Source organism: Eptatretus burgeri, chromosome 13 (assembly GCF_056783735.1).
Source record: "Eptatretus burgeri isolate ZD-2024b chromosome 13, Ebu_testis_v1, whole genome shotgun sequence".
Lineage (NCBI taxonomy): Eukaryota > Metazoa > Chordata > Myxini > Myxiniformes > Myxinidae > Eptatretus > Eptatretus burgeri.
In genome coordinates, this window is record NC_140973.1 from 17,019,350 (window position 1) to 17,043,876 (window position 24,527).

The 24,527-nt window shown below is 44.2% G+C and overlaps 1 protein-coding gene across 4 annotated transcripts in view; it reads right to left on the reverse strand.

Annotated features, from left to right (window-relative positions):
- Window positions 1-24,527, reverse strand: part of LOC147013944 (apoptosis-stimulating of p53 protein 2-like) — an 85,453-nt gene that overhangs the window by 58,906 nt on the left and 2,020 nt on the right. The window contains exons 2-5 of one of the 4 annotated variants that reach the window (XM_085851348.1): window positions 20,168-20,235; window positions 14,246-14,393; window positions 4,538-4,648; window positions 562-623 (exon numbers count right to left, since the gene is read on the reverse strand). In XM_085851348.1, the coding sequence (XP_085707474.1) occupies window positions 562-623; window positions 4,538-4,648; window positions 14,246-14,393; window positions 20,168-20,176 (330 nt within the window). In that variant the 5' untranslated portion in view covers window positions 20,177-20,235. Of the gene's footprint in view, window positions 1-561; window positions 624-4,537; window positions 4,649-14,245; window positions 14,397-17,860; window positions 18,026-20,167; window positions 20,236-24,527 lie in introns of those variants that run through there. The other 3 variants (XM_085851347.1, XM_085851350.1, XM_085851349.1) reach the window with 3 other exon arrangements.

Consider the following 24,527-nt stretch of genomic DNA (forward strand, 5'->3'; position numbering starts at 1 on the left):
AACAAAAAGCAAGTACAAAAGCTCTTTCAAAGCTTAAAAACTCCACATTTGTTGCCCAGTATTCCATTGGAACACAATGTGCAATAAAACCAAAATCCCCCCACCCAAGGGACATGTATAGCGTTGACAAAAAAGAATTAATCAATATGTGATATTAACCAGCCACAAAGCATCGCATCTCAAGCTGTGACAAATTATACCTTCGAGTTACCCTCACTGTCCCTTCAAAATTCAACGCGTGTTATCTTCGGTGCTTTGTAACACTCGCATTATTTAAAACAAAAATTATTGAAGCATAATTTGGGGATAACAACCATAAAACCACCAAAAACGAAGACCAAGAGCTTAGGCAAAATGAAATGTAGGAGTTAGTCACCCTATCTGAGGAACAGACAATTCCTCCTGAGCAAGGATCACTCCTGGAGCCAGTGGGAAGCAGCTGCTGAAGCCCACCTACGAGCAAGCAATTACGCCCACGCTGCTGAGGGCAGTGTGTCGAGTTGTGCACAAGTGACAGATAAGACGGAAATATCTTGCATCGCACCTTGCAATAACACTCACCCCATTGGAAAAGGAGGAGCCTGCTGGCTCGGTGGCACCTTTTAATCTGGGAGGATTCTTATCTGCCCAACATAAACAAGGGAATTAAAAGGAGCATCACATTGATGATAAAAGAAACCTATAAACATAAATTTCAAACTGATTGCTTATAATCTCATGATTACAAAATAAAACGTATTTGGGTTACAAGTGCATAATTCAACAGCATATTGGCAAGATGATGAAATAACATGAAGCATATTCGCTTTGTGGCATGTGGCTTGAAAAAAAAACAAGCTAACTTCAACGCTCACTTTAAACTTTTGGAAAATCTTGACCAAACTAGAATGAAGTATGCTTTACGACTTAAAATAACCAGACTCGGTGGCGTAGTGGTTGGAGCATCTGCTCTGAGTCTGGGAGGTCGGTGATTTGAAGCCTGGGTGAGTCACACCATACATCTCAAGCATCATTCCAGACTTAAAAAAATGGTACGTGCTGCTTCCTTGCTTGATACTCAGCATTTAAAAAAAGGATAGAACATGGACAAACAACCAAGCACTCAGGGTTGTAGAGTTCTTTAGGTTGGCGCCACACAGGCACTCGTCCATTTGTCGAGAACATGAAGAAGGATGATTCATCCGACCATATCACGTTTCTCCACTGCTCGGTAATCCATTGCCTGTGCTCTTTGCACCACTAGACTTGCAAACGTGCATTGCCATGTGTGATGAGCGGTTTGTGGACTGCAACCCGGCTATGGTATCCCACTCTGTGGAGTTCTCGTTGGACCATTTTTTACGAAACTGGCTGCTTGCACCCCAGATTGAAATTTACAGTCAATTGTGCTGCAGTTTCTCACCAGCTTTGCCTTGCACTTCAAATCAATGCATGGATATCCTGATCCTGGAATATGCGCTTCTGCCCACTGTTGCCCTTTTCTGATGATATTGTAAGAATTGAATTGTGTGACTTGTTGTACTTCGTATGCTGTGATATAACAATCCAGACACAAAAATTCCAATTCTCCGCAACGAGAAAGTGCAGATAGCTGATAATAATCGAAGATCACCAAGAAGAAGGCAGAGGAGCGCAGATCCATTGATATCCAACCGTGGCACTTCAATGTGTAGTTACTGCATAGTGGTGATGCTCAATAACGAACTTCATATACAAATGTGACGTCCAGGTGGCCGAAAGTAATTGGCAAAAAAAAAAAAAATCAAAAAAAAAATCAGAAAAACGGTTCTTTTTCTTGACATGAAACAAAATTATTTTTCTTTTTTCTTTCTTTTTCTTGTATTCTTGACATGAAACAGGTGGGAAAAATCAACAGGCCTTAATGTTCCATTATACAGGGTGGGCCAAAAGTCAGTCAAAGTTTTCTTCTTTGTTTTTGACAACTTTTTTATTTTAAAATAAAAATTAATGAAATAAATTGCAAATGGTAGTTTAATTCATGAAATTTGTTGTTTTTAGATTAATTGTGAAAAGTAATGTCCTGCAAATGCCCCCCATTGGCTTCTTCGCAAAGTCTTGCTCTTTCCAAAACGTGATCCATTACAGAGGACAAAACTCCTTGATCAATCGCTGCAATTTCTTTGGAAATGTTTTTCAATTGCTCTCGTGGAAATGGGATTCATCACTTATAATGACTTAGCATAAAATCAGGATCGTCCCTTACAAGTTGCTGCGATTTGGTTGCAAATGTTAGCCGATTTGCTGGATCTTGAGGTGACATTTCGTGCATCATTTGAAGCTTGTAAGGAAATAGCAACAAATATTTCTTCATTATCCTTCGCAATGGTGATCGTGCCATTCCGAGCTGAGTTGCACGTTTACGAGTTGATGTTTCTGGGTTTTCGTTAACACTCTCCCGAACACGGTCAATGTTTTCTGGAGTACGACTTGTTTTTGGTCTTCCACTGCGGGCTGTCATGAACAGACCCCTTTGACTCAAAACGAGCAATCAAGTTCCGAATCATGTTTTCTGATGGTTGTTCTCGAACATTAAACTTATTGCGAAACTTTCTTTGAGTTTGAATTATTGATTTCCCACTGGAGTAATAAAATTTAACAATTTTCACATGCTGGTCATTGGTAAATTTATTCATAATGAATCTCCCTGGTCTTCTTTATCTGTAAAAAAGGAAAAATTAAAAAGTAATTAAAAACAAAAAAGTTATTAAAAAAGGAAAAGAAAACCTTCAGTGACCCTTGGCACATCCTGTATATAGAACGGAACGTTACATCCAAGAGCATAAAGTCCCCGCATTATTTGCTTTATGAGAACAACCCAATGATATGTTGAATTTCGAAGAAATCCTGTTGAGCAGTTATCAAAAACTGCTGAACTCCAGAAACACTACTATCTACTAGATCGCTCAAGAAGGAACTTCTCTTTTGGTGGTAAAGTGTAACTAATGAGAACTGACTGAGACAATCATGTCATGTATGGACTGGAAAGGTTTGCACATGCTCGGAAGTCTTGCGAGCAGGTCACTACAATGCCTTTCCCTCGAAGTTCCATGGCCAACATCACCTTCGACACTGTTGCTTGTGAAACATCAGCAAGTTGAGCTGTCTTTGCACTGAACCTCCTGCCAAACACACCCCAACAATCACCTCTCTTTCAAAGTCACTGAGGTCTCCTCTTGCAGCCATGCTAGCCATAATTATTGGCAACCAGGCCTGTGCAGCATTTTTATACATGACCCAAAGCATGCTGGGATGTGATTTGCTTTACCAACACATGGGCCAGCCGTTGCTTTCAATATACTTGGTTTCCCTCATTTACCCAGGTGTTTCCATTTTTGTGTGTGTATATATATATGTATATATATATATATATATATATATATACATACATGTTACACACATACACATATACAGTTGGCTTTAAAGTAGTAATGCTCAGGGATAAGTTATACATACATCTCAGAGAATAATGACATTAGGACACATAAGTATACTTTTAAACAAATTTGAAGGACATTAATAAACAATGGACAAATGAACACAGTAGATGAGGTTTCAACCTGTGACCTGAGGACACCAGCTCGGTGCTAAAATGGGAAAACAAAAGAGGTGATCTTGGTGTGTATATTATTTTGCATTCCTCATTTAGCTGTCGCAAGCTGCAGCTGTTGTATTGCATTTTGAAAGATGTTTCCTCCAAATTTGGGGAAGTTTTCACACCTTTCATCCACAGTCTGATGGAGTACTGCTCCCCCCTCCGGGGTGGTGCTCATGCCTCACACCTAGCTCGACTTCACACTGTGGAAACCAAGGCTTTTAGGATCATCGGTATCTCCTGCAATGAAGCTGAGTCTTTGGGTCTTTCACTCTTTCACTCTCTCACCCGAGGCAGGTCGGTGGTCTTTCTGTCTTCTACAGTCTCCTGTCTGGCCTCGCATCCCCCCCCCTCCCCCTGCTCTGTCTGTAATCTGTCCCCCCCTCCCATATTTCCGCAGGGTACTCAACATCTGCCAAAAACCCCTTCTGGTGAAACTACCAAAATCAAGAATTACTGCTCAACTCACTCATTCATTCCTCGTTTTTCCAACCTCTGGAACAAATTCCCACACTCTCTTCAATCTCCCTCCTCCCTCAAAGTCTGCAAAACAGCTGTTCACCAACATCTCATATCCTCCCCCATCCAAAACCATAATCTTTTCTCTCCCCATTAACCCACCCCAAACCCACCTCCTTCAAATTCCCCATATCTCCTGTTGTCTTTGTTCCCCACTGTTTTCTGCTTCCCTCTCCTGCCTTGTTATTATTTCTGTGTATTAGCTCTTACATGAGCCTCAACATGGTCTACAAATAATAATAATAAATAAATAAATAAATAAACCCTTTCTACGATCATGGCTTTTGCTGAAAAAGGATATGCTTTATATCGTTCTTAAAAAATTGCAAGCTTTTAAACAAGGCCAAAATCACTGTGGAAAAATATACACATTGTGTTCAAAGATCCTCAAAAACAAATGCATACTTAAACCTGGTGCGTCATTTTGAGTGCGCAGGTAAAATTTCACTTCAGCAAGCTGTGATCCCCAGCACTGTGTCAGCCACAGCATTCTCTCCCGATGGCTTACGACACGGTCTGTCAACGAGGAGATATGCATTACACCAGAAAGGATCAGATTCTTATCGTGCTTGGTGTACGTGGTGTCATTTAGACTCTGGGAGGGAGTTCATGTCCATTGTTTTATGCACGGCGTCACCCAAGCTATTCATGTTCTAAATGCCAAGACCTTTGAAAATAGTGTGGGTGTCAAGCCCAGATCCAGTCATGTTGCTCTACACCCCCCTCAACGATTTCCCGTTACCCCTAAATTTGCGTATCGATGAAAATATTCAAATATGCTAGAATCATGATCTTGGTGTCTAATACTGGGTTTTTGACCATGGGGAAATCAAATGGCAGCATCACTTTTGTGATTGGAGGACATCTAATTCACATAAATCCAAGATAGTTGCCAAAATCGCTGCAAAATAGGGATTTTAACATAATTTTGCAGCCTTCACCATATGTGTGTGTGTGTGTGTGTGTGTGTGTGTGTGTGTGTGTGTGTGTGTGTGTATTTTTGACACCTCCCATGCTCTTCGAGCTGAAGAAGCTGCATAAAGCAACCAAGAAGGCCTACGCAAGGTAAGCGCCTTGCTTACCTTGCGTAACCAAGAAGGCCTACGCGAGGTAAGCGCCCTCCCAGAGTTCTTCCACAGCAATAAAGACATTCACAAACAGTACACACATGAGAATCCCAATGCTACACACCCCCCTCAGCTGCCAGACCGATTTCATTGCTTATTGGCGAATAATCAGCAACAGCGCAGACAGCAATGCATACCAATGAGGCTCCCAAGCATATACCACGTGCAAATGTGAAAAGCAGTCAATATATAAATAATAAAGACCCACCCACATCTCTCACCTGTGAATGGAGGGAATGGCCAATCAGCTCTCACCTAATCATATTATATATATATATATATATATATATATATATATATATATATATATATATATATATATATATATATATATTGTTGCGGAAATGGCCCTTTGTGTGTTATTAAATATAGGATTAGCCCAGATCCCCCATTAAATGCATGTTTAGCCAGGTTGTTCGGTAAATGGACATTACATGTGTGTCGGGAGGTGCAAGAGGCTGTTCATTGTTCGTACATTGGTGGTGGACAGAGAGGTTCTTTTCTCTTCCTCTCTCCAGACAATAGTCCCCGACCAGCGCTCTGAGGGGGAGTGGCCTAGAGAAGGCAGTGAAACTGAAGGGAGGAGCCAGTCGGCTTTGAGGCGAGCGAGCGCCGGCAAGGCAGTGGTGGATCTGCTGAGGGAGTAACTGAGCCTGAGTGTCTGTTGGCTTCGTAAAGGGGCGCACCCCAAAATAAAAGGAGGAAGTGAAACTGAAGAAGTGAAACTGCAGTTGGCCGAGAGGCGAGAGGGAAACTGAGCGCGCAGAGTCTGCCATTTGGCAGGAAGAGAAATGGCCTGCGTGTCGAGTCTGCCATATTGGCAGTGGGAGAGGCCGCCTGCACGTCGAGTCGGGCGATCGACTTTGTGGTGGAGTGGTTTTGGTGGCGGTGCCTCCTCAGCCCAACACCTTGATTTGGCCTTGTCTGGTGAACAGGCCAGGCCTGGACTTGTATGCTGGACCTTGTGAAAAGCCAGCTGGAGCATACCACCGTGGATCTTTAGCTCTGGTGCAGTCGACCTCGCGGGGTCTGAACGTGCCGAGGCTGCATGCGTGAGAGCTGCGACAAATGGATGACGCCGCCATCTTGCCACGCTGCATGTTTGAGCTTGGGTGCTCGAATCCGTGGACATCAGCTTGTCACGAGCCGCATTCGGGCCTTTGACACTTTTCTTCTCGTCCATGAAGCATCACCAAGTACTCTGTGTCCTGTCTGCATGCTGTCCATGTCTTGTCTGCATGCTAAGGTTTATCTTGCTAGGGTCCCCTTCGAAACCTGTAATCCATAGCTCCCTAGTTAAGAACGGGTAATAGATTAATTATAACTGTCGTGAATGCTTTGCTTGTGTTGTTTCCCGATGTGTCCCCAATAAATCTGGCTGATTCGTATGAAGTTGCCGCATTGAATTAATTTGTTCCGCACCGAGGAACAATCCGCTCGATTTGGATATAAATCCAAAATGGTTACAGACTGGCAGAATTCGCTCTGATCACTGGCGATGAGACCACAGTGATCCATCATTTTGTCAAAAACGAAAATCCGACGGCGCTCACAGACTGGTCTCTGACAAAACCAGTCTGTAACCGGGGTCTATTTCCCCAACTGGTAAGGTCCAGGTGTACCTTGGTATCGAGATTTGAGGCGCGTGACCCGAGGCTTGTGCTGAACCAGCCAGCGTTATAACCCCGGAGACGGCAGTGGTTAAATGATGCCGAATATTCAACACCTGGCTGTCGAGTGAAGGGTGCGAAAACCCAAACTGGCTATGGATTAGAGCCGACTTGGGTGGCATTCGAATCCCCCCCCCCCCACTGTAGATCCTTAACACTGGGGTCAAGAGTAGGGTGCGAGCCCCGCTACCGCTGAATCCTTAATATATATATATATATATATATATATATATATATATATATATATATATATATATATATATATATATATATATATATATATATATATATATATACATATATATATATATATACATATATATATACACGAGGTGTGTTCAAAAAGTATCCAACCTTGATTTTTCATGCGTAAACAAATGAAGCTAGGGAGGTGTGGTTTGGTGCACGTATGTAGGCGATCCTAATCCGTATGCGTGAATATTTTCCTGCCTGCAGAAGCTATCAGTCGCTGACAGACCGTCGATGAGTGAGGAAGTGTAAGTGAGCACTGTCGGATTTTCGTTTTTGACAAAATGTCGGAAAAACTTGAACAACGCTACTGCATCAAATTTTGTGTAAAGCTTGGCGATTCCCAAGTGGAAATGATCCGTAAGATTCAACAGGCCTTCGGGAACGAAGCAATGGGCACCACACAGATAAAAGAGTGGTACAACCGCTTCAAAGATGGTCGCACATCAGTGGAAAGTGAAGCACGTTCTGGTAGGCCCTCAACATCCCGAAATGAGATCATCGTTGACCAAGTGAGGACCCTGCTGATGCAGGATCGTCAAATCACGATCAGAGAACTTGCAGACGAGGCGGGCGTCAGCATTGGATCCGTTCATTCCATTGTGACTGAGGATTTGGGCTTGAGGAGAATCTCAGCGAAGTTCGTGCCAAAGCTGCTAACGATCGAGCAGAAGCAACTCTTTTTGGAGATCACACAGGACATGCTGGAGACTGTGAACAGCGATCCCAACTTCTTCAACACAGTGATCACGGGCGATGAGACCACAGTGATCCATCATTTTGTCAAAAACGAAAATCCGACGGCGCTCACTTGCACTTCCTCACTCATCGACGGTCTGTCAGCGACTGATAGCTTCTGCAGGCAGGAAAATATTCACGCATACGGATTATGATCGCCTACATACGTGCACCAAACCACACCTCCCTAGCTTCATTTGTTTACGCACAAAAAAATTAAGGTTGGATACTTTTTGAACACACCTTGTGTGTGTGTGTATATATATATATATATATATATATATATATATATATATATATATATATATATATATATATATATATATATATATATATATATATATATATATATATATATATATATATCTTCTTCTTCTTTCAGCTGCTCCCGTTAGGGGTCGCCACAGCGGATCATCCTAATGATCCGCATAGTGATTTGGCACATGTTTTACGCCGGATGCCCTTCCTGACGCAACCCTGGTCGCCTCTTACGACACAGGGATATGGTACACCTATTTTAACCGGGGTATACACCGGCCCAGTACACTGGTACTCACTTCGCCGATCTCGGAAGGATGACAGGCTGAGTCAACCCCCTGGTGTATTAATTCAGTGGCCCAACGGGGCTTGAACTCAGGACCTTTTGGATCCCAAGCCGCTGCCCTAACCACTGCGCCGACACCAGGCTACACACACACATATATATATATATATATATATATATATATATATATATATATATATATATATATATATATATATATATATATATATTGTTGCGGGCCGGCGGGATCGGGTGAGAAGACCACGAGGTGGGGAAAAGCTACGTCGATTCCCACCGGACTCCCCGGAATTGTAGGCCGTCGCTCTCGGATAATTCCGTGACGCGGCGGGTCGCTTAACCGACCGTGGACACCAACAACTCAACCGCGTGACCTAAGGTCCTCCCGTCTATGGGTGAATTGGGTTACCTAATTAACCACACGGTTTAACCACCGGGGAACCACGCCCTCGTTACGCCTTGTCCGAACCGGATCACTCTACCGGATCGGATCTCCTTTCCGGATCGGATGCAGCCGAGCGGGAATGCCAAGGACGTACCCGCTAGAAGGAACGGGTTGTTGGGAATAAGGACCCGGATAAACCTGGATTCGAACCATGCTGGACCAAGGAGGGAAAAGACAAAGGCGAGCTGGGAACATTTTTACAACAATTATTTCTTTACAATAAGCGAGCAAAATCACGTGGCACAACAAAGGTTTATTGGGTGTGTAATGCAGGGAAAGATGAGAGAGGTGTAGGGTGCGGAAATTTTACAAGCAACTTACAAAGCAGACACAGTGCAGAATTGACGCGAGATTAATAAAGCAACAATCACAACAATAAAAGATCTTATACAGGCTTACTTAACGGACAGGCACTAACACTCTCAGACACACACTCAGACAAAGTAAACCCAATTGTGAAAGGGACTTTTGCAGCCAGGGAGGGAGGGAGTTGAGGTGACAGTTTCTCGATACCTGAGCGTTTCGGGGGAGGGATGCTCCGTGGTGCGGCACCCGGCAATGGTTGAGTTGTTCGGCCACAACAGTACGTGTGGAGATCGTGTCTGCAGGAGGGGCTCGAGTGGAGAAGATCGGAGTCCAAAGAGGGGTGAGAGATGAGCAGCAGGCAGGACCAGGCAAGAATCCGTTCGTCGAGAAGCAAGGGGCGGTTCGACGTAGTGTCGGCGGAGACAAGTGGCAGGAGCACTCACTCAATGACTCATTCTCTCCTTCAAGTCTCCTTACTCCTTCAATACTCAAAAACCTCTCTCAATTCTCCTTCCAACCAACTTGCAATTCTCTTCCCAACCACCCAACTACACGGAGGTCCGCACTTTTTAGAACTCGGAGATCGGGGAGGAGCCTTGCCGAAACCTGACGTCATTGTCCGAGCCGAGCATGCGGATTGGACCAGCCCTTCACGTGGTCCACCTTTCTGGGCTGGGTTTCAGCCAGACTCCGGTATGGTCCGCCCACGCCGCGCATGTCTGGCATTTGGCAGGTGGATGGTGGTGCAGCTTTTAGCGTTTGTCCAGCCGAACGTCAGGATTTTGCCTCTGAAAACGAGTCGCTGGGTAGACGGTGGTATGCTGTGGCCAGAAAAACGAGGGTAGCAAGCGAGATGAAGGCACCGTGTATCGTAAAAGGAGGGAATAAAATAAAAGGGGAAAAATGATTTATTAATCGTAACTAATAGCCCATCGCAACGCACTCCCTGCTGTCCCGCTAGACAAAAGGTAGGGATCTAACTACACGTATATTAATGGAATAACTGACTCAGGACAACTGTATGTTGGATGCATATGGTTCCGAGAACCGTAAATATATATATATATATATATATATATATATATATATATATATATATATATATATATATATATATATATATATATATATATATATATATATATATATATATATTGTTGTGGTTGACGAAATTCGCAAACCACCATTCAGGTCCCTCAGGTGAGATATCTCTGTAAGTATATGTGTAGTTAGGCCCAAACCCGTTGTTTAGAGGGAATAAATGTCATTCATTCGGGCTGCGACCCTTCTAGATAGCCGTTTTTCTTTTACTATCTTTATTTTGGACCAGCCGCCATTACTACCATTACTACCACCACCAACCACGTCTCAACAGCCATCACACAACAACCACCAACCGCAACGCCGCTTCACAACCACAGCCACGACCCTTGCCGTCACATCTCGCTCTCGCAACCATCGCATCACCGTCATTCCCGCGCCGCTTGTGGGCACCGATACTGGACTCGTGCAGGGCGCGCACCGAGCAGCGGGTGCAGAAACACCAGCCTTTCCGAAGAAATCGGATCAAAAACGACTCACGCCCACTTCTGTTCCGTCCTATCAGCGAGCATGGGGCGATTTGGCCCCGCCTCCAGGTGCGTCAGAGTAATATCGCTATATGCAGATTCATGGATCAAAAAGCATTCACGCCCACTTTTCCTCTGTCCAATGGGGAGCCAGCCAGAGGTAAAGGGTCGAAGGTGAAGGAGCGAGGCCCCGGGGGCTATAAAGGGCCGCGTTCGCTCGCCGAGAGTGGAGTTGAGTTGGGAAGAGTCGGAGAAGTTGAGTTGGGAAGAGTCAGTCAAGAGAAGAGTCGGAGAAAGCAGTTGGGCGGAGCTGTGGAGAGTGGGAGAGTTGGAGAGGTGGCGGCGGCGAAGGCAGTCGAAAGGGCGCTCGTGTCAGAGTCGGGGAGCTGCGGAGAGGAGAGGCCGATAACGCGACCGAGGTCGCGGTGGAGACACTCGTCGCGGGACCCGAGCCAGCGAGGTATCCTCATCCCCCCGAGCATCAACAACCCCCTCCTGTTTCCCCCCGCGCTGAGATAGTGCGAGAAGGGGGCCCCGTTCCCACCCCATACCAGACACTGTCCGCGAGACCCACGGAGTCGGGGCGCCACCGCCATTTTGCGGCTCATCACCAGACGGGTAGGCTCGACGCGGTCTCGGCCCCAGGCCCGTCTGCCCCCTCATAGTGGAGGGTGGTCCCTTTTTCTTTTGCTTTGAGTATATGTGTTGTCGGCGCCATCTGTGAAGTAAAACTGTATAAGTGTTGCCGTGTGCTCGGTAGTCGGTGGTAGATCTGCATTGTGTTTCACTTTTACATTTGCTTTTTGTGCATTATTGTCGTGTTTCTTCTTTTACATTTGCTTTTGGTGTTTAATTGTATATGTGTGCTATCCGTGTGCCATCGCGAAATAAATGTGCTTTATGTTGAACTGTTTTTCCCGTTTCGCTTCGTCTTTTTCTTTCATTGAATCTCCATCTTACTTCACGTAATGGGTTGGTAGTGGGCTAAATACGCCTGAGAATTAATCGAACCATCGAGGCCGACGATAACACCGCTCGGTTATCCCGATAGTACGGAACGGGTCGCTTAAAGTGGCCCATGTCCGAAGTCGACCTGCGGCGAGGTGCGATCGCCCGGTCTACCCTCCGTGTGGGTACTTAGGTAGGTCGAATTTGGCGAGCAACCCTATCCCACGCGGGGGGCCGATTGGCACGATCGTGGTGAGGCCGAAAGGCCCACCCGTGACTAGTTCCCGGCGTTAGTCCGAGAGGGTCACGACGGGATTGTCCGTCCGGTGGGCGACGTGCCGCGATTCGAGTTACGTGGCCGCTCGCACGCCGGCGGGCGCGAATCCACAACAATATATATATATATATATATATATATATATATATATATATATACATATATATATATATATATATACATACATACACAGTATATATCATCACCACACCACTTGAAAGCCTTTTTCCTTGAGCAGAGGTCAGCTTTTTGCAGGCTCCAATCATGGTACCCTTTCTTGTGGCAATGTTTTTACGGCCGGATGCCCTTCCTGACGCCAATACACAGTATATATAAAATAATATAATACAATACATATAATCTAATGATGACGTTGATGTCTTATAACTGCTTGTTGACTACAGCGTTTAAAATTTTTTACATTTATTTCCAGGTGTGTTGAGTGCTGCTTTGTCGACCTGTAACAGCAAACGACGAATCTGTTGCACAAATCCTGACTACTCGCAGTATCAACGATGGAATCTGTTGCACTATTAGAGTCATCTGAGGATGCTTCTATTGCTCTTGAAAAATGTGTCAGTTATCAAAAATCAACAAATGGCAAACTGATTAGCACAACCATGGATGTAAGTAAGCGAATTATCGAGGCATGTGATATCCACAATGACTCTGTTGCAAAACAAGTGAAACTGGTCGAAGGCGATTAATTTCTCTATCACATCTCAAGTCAGTGTTATAAGAAGTACTGTATGCAAATATCCTTTAAAAACATATTATCAAAGACAGAGAATCACCGAATACATAGCCAGCTCCCCAAGAACCATGCCATTCTCATGAGCCTACGACTCGTTCACACTCAGACAGATGTCCACCTCCAAATCCCCAAAGTATAAGCACTGTGTTTTTTTTACACATTGAAATGCATTATTTTTGATAAGAAGTTACACTAAGAAGACCATGCTAAATATCGTATATCCGAGTCAAATCGTGCTAACTCATTCCGAGCAGCAACGAACTTCCTTCAGGATGCCATCTTCACACGAATTTGTGACCTTCAAGATGAGCATGCTGTTTTCTCGCCGATTTGTGTTACAACAAACACTACATGAAGATGTATGTTCAAAGTTTACAATATTCCTCATGCTCATCTGGTGTGCCGCCTTAGTTGACCCGAAAACAACGTGCATGGGATGAGATTGTGCGAGAGCTGGAACAGGGGCTGAACAGTGGCAAAGGCAATGTACTCAGTGCTGTCAGAGATCACTTGACTAGTTCTCGTGGATGATGACGGTCAAGCTGTTGATTTCACATCACGCTTTCACATCAGAATAGAGATGTGAAAATATTGTTGTTGAAGCACTTTGGCACATTTGAATATTTTCATTGATACGCTAATTTAGGGGTTACGGGAAATCATTGAGAATGGCTGTAAAGTAACATGACTGGATCTGGGCTTGACATCCACACTATTTTCAAAGGTCTTGTCATATAGAACAAGAAAATTTTGGCTGACGTCGTGCATCAACATCGGACACGAAATCCACCCTCAGTGCCAGGACTAACGTACAAAACACAAGATTGAGGTGCGCACTACAGCAGAGAAGAAACTACCTTCAAGTGAAATGTTACATTTGCCTTGTAATTGCTCAGCGAATCATTCAATTACCAGCTTGGTCTGTTTAGGGTAATTATTCAACACAAAGCACGATCACATAGTGTCTCTGCACTGAGAACCTAAGTGTCTCTGCAAATCCATAATCAAACAAGAAAGGATATTTCACTCTCAGATTCTTCTTCCGAGTATTAATTCCCACGCTATCCCCAACTTCTCTAACAGCTGTTCCAGCCTCGCTTCGTCCCATCAGCCCCCCTCGCCCTCCCTCAACTTCCTTGAATCACTGATGCAATCACCGTCATTCATGGATAAATCTATTGCTCTGTTTATGACAAATGCCCAGATAATTTTCTCCATTGTACACAAAGCTGTACAACGCCAGAATATATACTACATTAAAATGCCAAGAAACAAAACTGGATTTCTACAGCAACAGCCTCACAAGAAATAATAAATAAGAGATCATAATCATTAAAATATGGTTCTTCCATCAATAATGCATCAAAACATCCCTCTTTAGGTTCTCTGTTAACAAACTCGGCTGTAATATATATTTTGCTGTGAATGTATGGGCATGGAGGTATTGAAAGTGTGAATGGCACTCTCACCATATTCATCCCAGGACTCAACTAGCTCACTGCCGTGGTAACCCAGTGCACGGCAAGCTCCCAGCACGTCGCCGCACGTCGTCTCCATGGTGATAGGCAGAGTGGCTACACGAGGGTCTTCACGTGCCAGATGTACCTCGAGCTTGGTCTGCTGTGGATAAAGGGCTATGCGTTACAAGTAGTTTCATTCCCTTCTTCCGGTAACACCTCGTGTCCCTATATACTAGGAATAGCGACATGGCATGTCTCAAACATTTCTGCTCACGTGGGTCATGGACGCAAGTTTCCATCGATAGCTCATCATTCTTTAAAAAAAAAAAAAAATAAATAAAAAGACAGGATGATGTGCCATTTGATGCACCAATCGATCAGTAGGGTTTCATAACGTATAAATTCCTTGCGGATCCCGAAAGGAAAATTTGTTTATTTTTTTTTTAAACAAGGTTCATCCCCTGAGAGATGGAAGCCGACTTTGGAGTGGTTTCTGTGCCCGGTAAGTTGTAGTCCCGTGTGTGTACATTTATGTGTGGTGTTGTAATTATGTTGTTGGTTGTTGGGTATAACTCATCTATCGACAGAAATCATCCTGGAAACATCTACAGTTAATTTATAACATATCAGGAACATCCTGGCAAAATCGCTTACAAGTAAACACATCACTTGTGTGTCTGTAATGCAAGTTAGTTTATTACTTATTTATTCGAATTAGTCTAAACTCTAAATGTTGCAGTTAAGAATAATGAGTTTATTGTTATATCGAAATATGTGGAGTGTGACGAGCCCCCCTCAGATCTCCAATGGACATAAAGTCCTACACCAAAGCATCACCTCCAACGCGGAGGTCTCGGCCTGGCAACTCTGTCAAACAGACAAAGACTACATGGTCAACATCAGTTCAACATCAAACGGAGCCACCTATCCGGATTTCGGGCTTGTTTGCCCTCATCAGGACAGCAAGCCGATAAATATCGAACCGATGATGACCATATTTGTCGTTTATACATCAGACGCACCTCCTGGCTGTCATGGTGAACATCGCCATCGCTGGATTATGTCTTACACGGTAAAACCACATAATCCGCAAACAACCACCATTCATCTGCCACTCAGAATGGTTTGCATTAGCAGGCACAATTGTCTGGGTGGCAGATGGACGGTTGTTCTTTGTGGATTATGAGGTTTTGCTGTGTGAGACATTATACATGGCGATGCTCACCATAACAGCTAGGAGGTGTGAATATGTATGTGTATGTGTCAATGAGAAGTACTTTGACAGTGTACGCTGAGAAATGATATTGAATCATAATAGAATCAAATTTTTTTTTTTTTAGTGAGTTAAAAAAAAAAAAATAACAGTGAATAAGAAATGGATTCATTGTGATGAGTGTTGAGAGCCCAAAAACAAGATGTTGGTGATGAAATGAGTGGCATGGATGAAAATATCCATATCCATTCTTGAGATGTTCACAAAACTTTAGACCGATTCATTGAGGGTGCGGATTGTAGTCGGGTAAAAGCTGTCGTGCAAGCGATTCGAGTTGTTCTTGATGGAACGATAATGTTTATCCGAAGAGAAGTTAAAAAAAAAAGTCGTGTGCTGGATGGAACTCATCTCGGACGAAAGCTTTATCTCTTTTTGCTACTCGACTGGAGTGCAGGCTTTCGATGGAAGGCAAGTCGCACCCAATAATTTCACGAGCAGCCTTTACTATCCTGTTGAGTCAGGGTCGGTCATCTCACGTCGAGCTGCCATACTCGACAGTGAAAGATGGTGTCAGGACACTCTCTATCACTGCCCGATAGAACTTGATCAACGCAGGATGGCCAACACCAAAACTTATTTTCGAACCAATTTTGACAACTTGTGGTTTTGTCTGGAAGAAAATCCAAAATCCAGTTACAATCGAACCATCAAGACCAAGTGCATCAAGTTTGCTTAACAACTAATAGTCCATGAAATGGTGAATTCCAAAATAATTCAGGATCCATTTGCCTTTGGCCTGACCTTTTGGCAAAACAGTACATTGTTTTGAAAAAAAAGTAGAGGAATGGGAGAAAACGAGGAGAGAGTAATAGAGTGTATTAATAAACTGTGAGAAAAGGGAAACCATGGACGATGAGATTTAATGAGAATATAAAAGAATGAAGGATTACATACACGTGCACGTTTTCAGTGGTGCCCTACTTATGCACAAAGAAATGAAGAGTTGGGGGGAAAAAAAAACTTCTCCTTCACTTATGGTGCATCTCCATTTTATTCCTTAAGATAAGCTCTCTCTTATTTTATTCTTTCCATATATCTTCTCAAGGCGCCGGCAGGATGGATTGCAGGTACGCACACTCATCTCTAAGCTGTCCAGCCTGGATTGGAATCCCGACCCAGCTATAAACTGTCATCCCGGTGTTTTACAGGCAAGGCGATTCATCGATGTTTGTGCCGTCCCTCACATGGACGGTAAGTTGGGTGTCCCCGGTCCTGTCTGCCATCATTAATTGGTGGATGTTAAATGCCTTATGGTATCCTTCTCGAAGGAGGTGGCGAGCTGTCACCAGCACCTTGAACAAATTACAAATTCCTGCCCGAACTGCTGGGAAGGCAATGGCAATCCACCTAGTGTCACCGTTGCCAAGCAGCCAAGGACCTGCCTTCAGGCAGAGCACACAAATCAATCTTCTCAAGCTCTTTCTCTTAGTTTCACTCACAATTATCTTTTCTAATCGTCTACTCTCTTGATGGTGTGCGTATCTGGTGTGGATGGTGTGCCTCCATTTCTGTCTTTCATTTTCCTTCTTCCACTTCTTTCAAATTTCTGCAATTTGTCACTACCTATGTGCTTCTTCGATTCACCTGCTCTGTACACCTCAAATTAGGAACTCGTCAGTGTGAACCTTTACTCATGCATCACACTACTTTTTGTCATGGTTTCTGCGATACGTTTTAAGGTTAAATCTATCCTGTCCGATTTATACTTATTGTAACGCGTTGGAAGAACGAATAAATTAATTAAGTAATATAACCTTCTTTTTGGGTGCAGAGAAGGAAAGATAGCTCGATTAGAAAACGGACACATTACGCTGCATGCACAATGGGGCACAGGTTCGGTGCGCCGCACTCGATGGAAACAAAATGGCATCAAATTGCAAGTTGTCGCTACTCCTCGTATCTAGTACTCGAGTTACACCAGGTTGGTGACATTTCCTGATGGCAGAAACACAGGACGACCATAATTATAGCAAACAATTCTATGAAGATATGGACATTTTAAGCCAAATAAAAGAGGCCACAAGTTTAATTTACGAGTGAACAGAAGGCACGCATCACCGTGACAAAGGACCTTGCTTTTCCCAAGATTTTCAGAGAATGTCCACACAAATGACTCAATGTAGCATACACACATGGCATGACAAAAAAAACTTCCCCAAAAATTATATTTACAAGGAAATACAACGAAACAGACATAGGTCACTTGGCGTGCACCATGTACGGATACCAAATAAATGCAGACAGGATGGCTGGTTTGATGACAGGACTCAGGACAGCATGGCCCTTGATGCGGCACCTCCTCGTGGCACTCCAACACAATATTATTATGCTCGCTCTGTGCAGGAACCGACCTTTCTGATGCACTTGTGAAGCTCAGGCTTTTTCCAGGTGATGCTTCACCTCTCGAGAGCGACATAGACCTCTGCTCCGCATCAATTTGCACTTAATTTATAATCGTTTGCTTCACGTTAAGATTCAAGAATAGATGCTACGGAAAAGTTAGACAATGGACACGGTACTACAGCGGCGCACTGTTGGTGACGAGGAGGGGCTTCAAATTGCAGGCGAGACAAAAATGATAATCTTCCAAATATGGGCAGAAAATGCTTCCCTGCAATTATTCGTCCCCATTGGGCCCAAACAAAGAGAAAAGTAAAACGCCTTCGCCAGAGATGGAGAGTTCGACCACAAATACAAGATGGTTCATGCAGGCCTTGTAACAAGTCAGAAAACATTTTAAATATTTAGTATTTTTGCACATTCCTTTAATCTGGAAGCTTTCTCCAAAAACACTTTAACAACATTCGAGGTCTTGGTTGTAGGATCTGCTTGTTCTGCAGAAAAAAGATGGTCTATGTCTTAAAGGATGACCTTTTTTATTGTATGCAAGGGAGAAAACCGAAAATTTATCACGGTTCATTTTCAGGTGTGAACTTTGCCACGATAAAGTGCTCACCATCGTGACTTGGCAACCCTCATGTTAATCCTAGTAAGTGTTGGATATGGTTGACCAAACCTTGAAAAGAAAAAGTGGTGCGAGTGCAAAAGTGGTGAAAGATGACAAGTTTTGGAGAGAAATAAGCTTGCATTCTCTGTGGGGTGTCCAAAAGGTTCTACAAATTCAAAAACTAAAACGGATGACGTGTGATGGATATAAATAAATAAATAAATAAATAAATATCTTCTTCTTCTTCTTTTGGCTGCTCCTGTTCGGGGTCGCCACAGTGGATCATCCGTATGATCCGCATAGAGATTTGGCACATGTTTTACGCCGGATGCCCTTCCTGACGCAACCCTGGTCACCTCTTACGACACAGGGATATGGTACACCTATTTTAACCGGGGTATACACCGGCCCAGTACACTGGTACTCATTTCGCCGACCTCGGAAGGATGACAGGCTGAGTCAACCCCCTGGTGTATTAATTCAGTAGCCCAAAAGGGCTTGAACTCAGGACCTTTTGGATCCCAAGCCACTGCCCAAACCACTGTGCCAACACCAGGCTCATGTATATATATATATATATATATATATATATATATATATATATATATATATATATATATATATATATATATATATATATATATATATATATATATATATATATATATATATATATATATATATATATATATATATATATATATATATATATATATATATATATCTTCATAATTATTTGTTGAGAAAATATAAAAACCTTGGCAAATCTTGGAGCATTGTATGGTGCTCTTCTTCTTCTTTCGAATACAGCAAATGGCTATGGGTAGCATCATTTGCTGGGGATGGGGCTGTACTGCTGATGCCCCTTGTAGGTTTGAGCCAGAATTTGGAATTTGACCAGGGTGCTGGCAGGGTGGCTCGCCTAATTTTCACAAAGCACACTGTGGGATCTTTAACATCGACCAATTAATGCTGGCAGAAGGGATGCCCAATTTAACGTCCATCCGAGGGAGGGCACACACACATTGATTGATGCCTTGCTCAGCTTGTGAAACGTCCCTGCCTAATGAACATGCACACAATTAGGATCACCTGCATCCTGCATTTCTTGATGCAGACCAATTAATGAGTTTGTAAATAATAATAATAATAATAATAATAATAATAATAAATTTTAAAAACACACAAAAAGATTTCTCGGAAGCTAAAAAATCTTCTCCGAAAGACATGCATCTGTACAATTTTATTCCCTTGAGGAGATGTGGATATCATTACTCTGTAAAGCTCTCCAAAATTGGCCTGAGGGCATTAAATTGTCAACCACAAACTTTGAACTCGTGCCACTTGTAGGCCAAACCAGGTTGGGAAGGAGTGCACCTTCTCCACGTTGTCATTACTCAGCGAAATGGAGTACAAATTAACAAAAAGAAAAAACATATCATATTTGAGTCCTAGAACCATGCTTCACCCCAATACATCAACATACCTAAGTATAGAATACAAAGATGGCACTTCCAAAACAATGGGGGGGGGCGGGGGGGGGGGGTAGAGAGAGAGGTGCAGTAACAAGGAAGGAAGTTTTTAGGTTTTAATTTTACAACAAAACTTGATTTAAACAACTTTTCCCAGCACTCGTAGGTATCTTTAGCACTTATTTTCAGCCATTATGTTTCTGCAAGGTAAGAGTTTCCAAAACACGTTTCTCACTCACCGGTTTCATGGCTGAATATTGACTTTGCAGGCCACAAGTCCAGCCCTCCCTCTCACAGACTATAAACACTGGGTAAGACAAACAATAAAAAGTACAATTTATGATTTTTTTAAAACAGGATTTAAGTGCAGCTGAGACACAGACACACGACTGTTATATGAGACAAACAATGTCAATGAACTTTGGGGAGGTGCCATCACTTCCTGGGGTACTCTGGGTACCAGCGATGTCGTAACAATGGTGCCAACTTTCTCACCACACTCATCAGGGCACTCCTTAAGGAGGAATTTCCTCCTCCCCATGGATGCCAACCTATGGGGATTGTCCATGTTGTTATCCTTTTAAATCCATCCATCCATTGGGACCATACTCTGTACAGAGTGTCGGTGCTGCCGAAACAGTATCGTGGGCTATTGGGCACAATCCTGGACAGGTCGCCACTCCGACGCAGGATACTTGAATGGCTCAATCACCCCAGCAAGCTGGTATTCACTTTTCCGACTTTGTAAATGCTGAACGTCAAGCAAGGAAACAACACGAACCATTTTTAAAATGTTTGGTACAACACTGTCGGGGCTTGATCCACCAAACTCTCAGACTTGGAGCGGATGCTCTTGACCATTACATCACATTGTCTGGTCTCATTCTTCTTGCATCTCACTCTCTAATGCAGTTATAACCCTTTAAATCAACAAAACCTTTAAGTCAGTGCGTCTCCTCCATAACTCCAAAACTATAATGCTGAGCAGCCTGAAACTTTGCATGTATACTAAGAAAACTTTAAGGAAGTGCAAGAATTAAAATTGGGTGTTTTGGTTCATTAAAATACCATTTTTGAAGATAATTTAGGGGGTGCTCATCTTCTTCATTTTACTACAACTAGAAGCACCTGCTCCCGAAGGGAGCCGTCAAGGGGGTTGTGTTATTATATTTATGCCTATTTTACTCCAAAGGGGTCCCAGGATTACACACCCAAAAAATGGTTGCGATCGGTTCATCTGTTTTTGCAGTACCTGGGAACAGACAGACGGACAGACAGTGAATTATAGTGGAAGATTCAGAATTCAGTTCCCCGACTCGGGGAGTTCCGACTCCCCCAAAAAGTGTTGATTTGTCCAATTAGGATATTGCACGGGCGTTTCCGGGTGCTTTTTGTAATCGAGGGCAATTGGTAATCGCTTGCCAAGCCAGGCGTTCCGTCGGAGTGCTTAAGCCACTTGCCGAGCTCCACAGTACAGTTAGTGTCCTGATCGGGATGTACAGTCGACAGTTACCACAAGGTAGAGGTACATATACAGCACACACGGACGTGGTACAAATGGGTAGATTTGGATCTGTACAGACCCTCCACGGGTGTGTGGACATGCCATGCCTGTTCCGGGTGCCATGGTGGTAAAGTTTCATCCCGTGTCTTATGGAGGTTCTTTAAGGTTTTCCTTTGCCCTCACGCCTGTTTCTAAAGTATTTGGTTATCGGATTTGCTTTACAAAGGTTAAATGTTTCTCTTTGTGAGTTTCATCGCAAAAGCCGTTTGCCAAATTAACATATTTTCTCAATTACCGAGCCAGTTTTTCCCCCACCCATCACACGCAGCTGTTTATAAAGAATAATGTTTGTGATCATCTCCCAAAAACGTCTATATAAATGTAACGTTGTTTTTCGGTGAGTCTGTACTGTAATCCCAAATAAATGTAAAGCTACTCAAGGTTTCTGGGTTGTATACAGTCCGTAATCACACTAACTCCAACCTGCCGATTCCCAAAAAATTGGTGCGTATGGGTGTGTGTGTGTGTGTGTGTGTGTGTGTGTGTGTGTGTGTGTGTGTGTGTGTGTGTGTGTGTGTGTGTGTGTGTGTGTGTGTGTGTGTGTGTGTGTCATGGCACCTGTCCTCGTTTAAGTTAAGAGTGTAGAAGGATTACATCGGGATAACTCTGCTCTGTGTCTGCTTTTGTAAGTTGCTTGTATTATTGTCGCACCACCATTTTCTTCTTATATTTGCTTACACGCAACAATAAACAACATTCACTGTGCCACATATCTTTCCTCGCCTGGCTGTTAATAAATTATTATTAAAAATGTTCCCAGCTAATTTTTGTCTTTTCTTTCATTGATCCAGCATGGTCCGTATCGACTTTCTTCCCAACGATCCGTTCCTTTTAGCCGGTACGTCCTTGGCAGTGTCGCTCGGCTGCATCTGATCCGGTAAGGTAACTCGGTTCAGACAAGGCGTACTGAGGGCGTGTCACCCAGTAATTAGGTCACATGATTAATGAGGTAACCCGGTTAACCCATAGACAGAGGACCCTAAGTCAGGTGGTTGAGTTATTGGCGTTCACGGTCGGTTATGCTTCAGTCACATTTGGCGGCTGGAGGGTCTAAAAAATCTATGGCCACTAGGAATTATAGAGCGGCCGCAGTATTTCCACGGTCACACAATGTAGCAGTTACATATGTTTTTTTGTTTTTTTCGGGGAGCCGCACGGCGTGTTTAGAAATTGTGGAGACCGAAAACGTGGGGGTGCCGTACGGTCTTTGATTTGATGTCGCACGGTGACCTTAGGGCGTCCCTGCGGCGGCCATAGAATTTAAGGCAAACGCAAGGTAGCCTCAAGGTGCCCGCAAGGCGACCGCAGGGGAGCCCTAGGGCGAACGTAATGTTTTTCTTTTTGGGGGGGGGGGGGGGTTTGGCAAAATTTATTTTTCATTGATAAGAGCCTACGGCACCGCAGGAATAACGCAAGCCCCCCGTACGCCCTTCGTATGGTTGACATGGAACACATCTGCGTCATGGCTACGGCTTGTCGAATTGCTACGGCCAACCTACAAATGAAAAAAGTTATAACTCCGCGCTTTAATTCCACGGAGACCCCTACGGCCTGTAAAAGATAGCCATACGGCAGAGGGCCACCCTGAGGCCACCTCAGAAACTCTGCGGCCGCCGCACGTTTCTGTCAATTCAGGGGGGGTACGGCCGCCGTATAGCAAATGTGACTCATGCTTTAGCAACCCGCCGCGCCACGGAATTATCCGTGTGTGATGGCCTGCAATTCCGGGGAGTCTGGTGGGAACCCTTGATAGCTGCCCCCCCCCCCCGGTGGTCTTCTCACCTGACCCCCAGCAATATTGTTGCGGTTCTGCAAAACCACATGCCTCTAAGGCAATGGCACCCAACATACTGATCCCCAGGCAGTTATTTCATTCATCTTTGTGTAGTCAGACCTTCCCTCTCATGTCTAATGGGTTAACGGGATGAAGTGCGTTGTGTGGGGCTAATAGCTGGGTCTAATAATTATATCTCGATCTTCTTTTCAATCCTGATTTCCATCCAACCCTTTATTTTTATCCATGATAAAAATCAAAGCAGGCACCGCACCTAGGCAGCCACCCTCTGAGAGACTCACCACCAACACTGTACAAGACACGCATGGCATGCCCTTTCATTCGAATCCGTGCGCCGATTTACTATGGCGTCTCACCTTGCTCAACCTTCGCCCATCAAAAGCTCACCACCTCAACCACCAACATCTCCTGCACAAGGGAAAAATCACCCCGTGCAACCACGCACCTCCGCATCGATGCAATTCGCCACCAAACTGGCATGCTGCACGGCCCAGGCCATTTGGACCACGTGGCGTGGGGACGGGCCAAGCATTTTAACAGCACCAACTGCAGCTCGCCGGAGATGCCCCGAATGGGCACGCGGGACCGACACGACCCTCGTCCAGCTGCCAGAACATGGCCCGGGTGTTCAGTGCAAGGCCGTGTTGCGCCGGATGTGCGGTGCACAATCCAATGTAAGGGCACGATTTGGATAATGACGCATAGTTTCGGGTCGTCGCCCCACCCTTTGCCCGTGGCTTATAAAAGTCGGATCGGGAAGCCGTCCCCGTCCCCCTACCCCTATCTCTACACCTCCACACTTCCACCTCTCCACCTGCCTGCCTCATCTCTGTGTTCCAGCCTCTCTTTACTGCACCTCATTGTCTGTCTGTCGCTGCATCTACACTCGGGGTTGGTGTGTGACAGACGTTCTGTTGGACTATTGCGGAGCACATGTTTCCACGAGCCCCAGCAAAGTGATCAAGCAAGAGATAACGCGCCGACTCTTAAGGTGGGATCGCTCAAGTGGAGCGTCCCCCAAAGCGTACTGGGTTACGTGGTCGGCCGACCACGCCAGGTATTGCGAGGCCGCAAGTCCTCATCTGCTCTCCTTCCTTCTGGCTAATCTTCATCGCGTTTGTTTGTGTGTGTATGTGATGGTGCCTGTCATAGCATAAGTTAACATTGTAGAAGATATAATGGGATAAGTCTGCTCTGTTTCTGCTTTTGTAAATTGCTTGCATTTTGTCGCACCCCACAA